This window comes from Harpia harpyja, chromosome 17 (assembly GCF_026419915.1).
Source record: "Harpia harpyja isolate bHarHar1 chromosome 17, bHarHar1 primary haplotype, whole genome shotgun sequence".
Lineage (NCBI taxonomy): Eukaryota > Metazoa > Chordata > Aves > Accipitriformes > Accipitridae > Harpia > Harpia harpyja.
This window is the reverse complement of record NC_068956.1, coordinates 439,409-442,697: the sequence shown is the minus strand read 5'-3', so window position 1 is coordinate 442,697 and position 3,289 is coordinate 439,409. Positions and strand designations below refer to the sequence as shown.

At 54.8% G+C, this 3,289-nt stretch overlaps 1 protein-coding gene across 1 annotated transcript; it reads right to left on the bottom strand.

Annotated features, from left to right (window-relative positions):
* Positions 1 to 1,017: 1,017 nt before the first annotated feature.
* Positions 1,018 to 2,808, bottom strand: LOC128153429 (hemoglobin subunit beta). Its single transcript, XM_052812804.1, has 3 exons — positions 2,585 to 2,808; positions 2,243 to 2,465; positions 1,018 to 1,287 (listed from the first exon to the last, which is right to left on the bottom strand). Exons 1-3 carry the CDS (start codon positions 2,674 to 2,676, stop codon positions 1,159 to 1,161), a joined length of 444 nt encoding a protein of 147 aa, XP_052668764.1. The 5' UTR covers positions 2,677 to 2,808; the 3' UTR covers positions 1,018 to 1,158.
* Between the last annotated feature and the right edge of the window lie 481 nt (positions 2,809 to 3,289).

The window sequence follows — 3,289 nt, the reverse complement described above, 5'->3', positions numbered from 1 at the left end:
GCCTGCCCAGACTCCCTGCAGGGAGGAAAACACTTTGGGACTTACTACGAATCATCTTCTCACCTCCTCAGTGTCTGCCTTGACACCAGAAACAAAATGCCTCTTCCTTCAAGTAATGTGTGTGAGAAGCAACATTTATGGGTCACAGAGGGCTTTTGATATGCTCCAGTGGTTCAGGGTCAGAGCGTGGGAATGCCCACAAATGTGGATGAAGCAGGCTAGGACACAGTGCAAACAGGGTGTCAGAGATACTGGGATATATAGCTATGCCCTCTTTTTTTCCCCTTTAAAAAGTAAGCATGTCCTTTCAGCTAAACATTGCTTTTACTGCATCATGCTCAGTTCAGACGGGGCAGACGGTGCTTCCCATGCCAAGAACAAACTCTACCCTAGAGAGTCCTGCTCTGCAGACAAACACCCAAAACACTGTGTGCACAGAGCATCGATTGATACTCACATCAAGGAAATTATTAATACTCACCACTATTAGCAGGATTGGGCCCCCCATAATTGCAGAATGGGCGGCACAGGGTGAAAAAGAAGTGCATAAACAAAGTCTGGACAGGTCTTGATAGCAAAATGTTTATCTAAAACCTACCCCCACCCAGCTGGCTGCTTGGCCAGTATGAGTCAGCTAATTTCTTATAGGCTTTGTGCCAGGAATGAGCCAGGGTAGAATAAAGTCTTCAGTTTGTTTATCCTCCCTAAAAAATATGAATGCTCCAGGTCCCCCTTGCCTGCAAGAAAAACATGCAGGTTTCACAGTAAAATACCAACTAGTTTCTCAGTGCAAACTTCCCAGTGTGTGACCACAGAGGTAGCAGGGCTGCATCTACCCGATGTTCTGTAAGTATGATTTCCAGAGGCAAATCCCACACAACCCTCCCAAAAACAGACAGAACAAAGGGAGGTGGTATTTTCTGGGACCCAAATGCCTGCCCCGCAGTCCGCCTGTGGGTGCCGCAGGTCCCCGTCCCCCCAACCCCTCCAGCCTCTCAGGGACACACAGACTCAGTGGAGACTTCACAGGATGAGCTTTATTTGGCTGTCAGCTTTTTGGATGATCTTTTATTTAAAAGCTGTCAGCTCCAGAGCAGCATGTCAGCCGGTGCATGACACGCAGCTAGAGGATGCTGCCGGGGCTTTTCTGCTGACGCTTTAGTGGTACTTGCGGGCCAGAGCGTGGGCCACCGCACGGACCAGCTTTTGCCAGGCAGCCTGGCAGTCGGGAGAGAAATCCTTGGTGAAGTGGGCGGCCAGGACGATGATCAGGATGTCACCCAGGAGCTGCGGGGACAAGAGCACCCTCGGGTTAGCAATGCCCAGGAGCCTGCAGATCCCCACGCGAGCACTCGCATTAGACTCAGGGAAACCTCTGGGCATTTTGTAGGCTTAAAAAATCTCCCTGGAGTCCTTTTTAAGATGTACCTTAAACTTGTTCTCTGCTCTTACTCTAAAGATTCAGGTTCTGCTACTGTTATGGGAACAGTAACCAAAAATTCTCCAGAAATTTTGTTGATTAAATTTTTCTTTCTCCCTTCTGGCTTCGTTTGGGAGTTTCTCCTGAGCAGAAGACACAGCTGAGCATCTGCCGCGTGGCAGGGAGCCGGCACTCGGCACTGCAAAGCACCCTGGCATGAACAATGAGCTCATGCTGACACGGGGGGGGGGGGATCTCTGCCAGCCCCGGTGACAAATGTCGGAGTTACTTCCCTGCTGGGAATCTCTCAGCTGCAGAGACATGGGAGACAAAGTTTTCTCTCCCTCTAGGTCCCATTCCTCTTTTGCTTTTGGCCTCTAGCTGCATCTCTTGCTCCTCACTCCTCTCTCCTTTCTCCTCTGTGCCAAGCTTTAGTCTTGCTCCTTCGCTTTCCCCTTGGCTCAAACTTCTTCCTGCTCAACAACTGCTTTCGTTTCACTCTCCCCCTCCCTTTCCACACTGAAACCACCTCCTCGCCGCCTTCCCACCTCCCGTGCGTCCTCACTTGCACCCTCCAGATGGCCTCTCCATGACCATCACCTCTCAGCCCCTTCGGTGCTTTCTCACCAAGATGCAAGTTGGTGCCTTCCCTCTTTGTCCCTCTCCTGCATCTCCCCCCCACCCCAACCACCAGCCCCTCTTCCTCCTGCACCGGCATCTCTAGGGTAAATCCCTCACACGGCAGGGTTCAGGGTTAGGGGAGAAACTGCCCACAGAGATGCAATGGTGAGGATGGGTCCCCCAGTCAGAAGCACGGCTCACCCTGAAGTTCTCGGGGTCCACGTGCAGCTTGTCGCAGTGCAGCTCGGACAGCTGGGCGAAGGTCGCCTTAATGTTGTCCAGGTTCTTCACGGCTTCCCCGAAGGAGGTGAGCACTTTCTTGCCATGGGCGCGGACCATGGGGTTGCCAATGATGGCGGTGGGGCTGGAGAGGTTCCCGAAGGAAGCGAAGAACCTCTGGGTCCAGGGGTAGACGATCAGCAGCCTGGGGAGAGATGGAGGGGGGACACAAGCAGACACAGACACGTTAATGCTCCCCAATGCAATTGCCACGGTTTCTCTGTGCAGGGTGCAGCTGAGCAGATGCCCGGGAGCTGGACCTACCTGGCCAGGGCCTCAGCACCGCAGTCGGCCACATTGACCTTGCCCCAGAGGCCAGTGATGAGCTGCTTCTCTTCGGCTGTCCAGTGCACCATGGTGTCCGGTGGAGGGTAGCGTGTGGCTGCCGGCGGGTACGGAGGAAGTCTCGGCTCTTGCTCCCAAGGGGATCGCACGCTGGCGAGCGGCTCTCCCTGTCCCCTTTTATACGCTACCCCGGGCCCCTCCTCTTCCCCGTGCACCCCTCCATTGGCTGGGACCCCGGGGGGGCCCCTGCAGCCCTGGCACCCCAAGGGAGGGGACGCGGCGTCAGGGTGGGGCCCCAGGGCAAGATGCCCAGATCCACCACCAGGACGGGCTGCCGGGCTGCCCTCCCCCCGTCTTTGATTTCCAGCTCTGCGGCTCCCTGCTGAAGGGTGGCATTTATCTCCACGCCAAGTCCAAGCATGGCACCGTGCAAGTCCCGCATAAGCCCTCAGAGGAAGGTGCGTGCAAGGCTCGGTGCCCCTCGGATGGTGTAAACCGTGGCGGGCTGCATGGCTGTGAGGCAGAAGACTCGGACTTGGGGCTGTTGGGTCCTCCCTCCGAATGCACCATTTGTCTTTGTCCTCTTCTTGCAGGACCTGTCAGGCTTCAGGTTCTCCTTGTTCTTTCCTATCGGCTATTTAACAGTGTGCTAACTTCAGGGTAACACTAAGAAAACCATGGGCA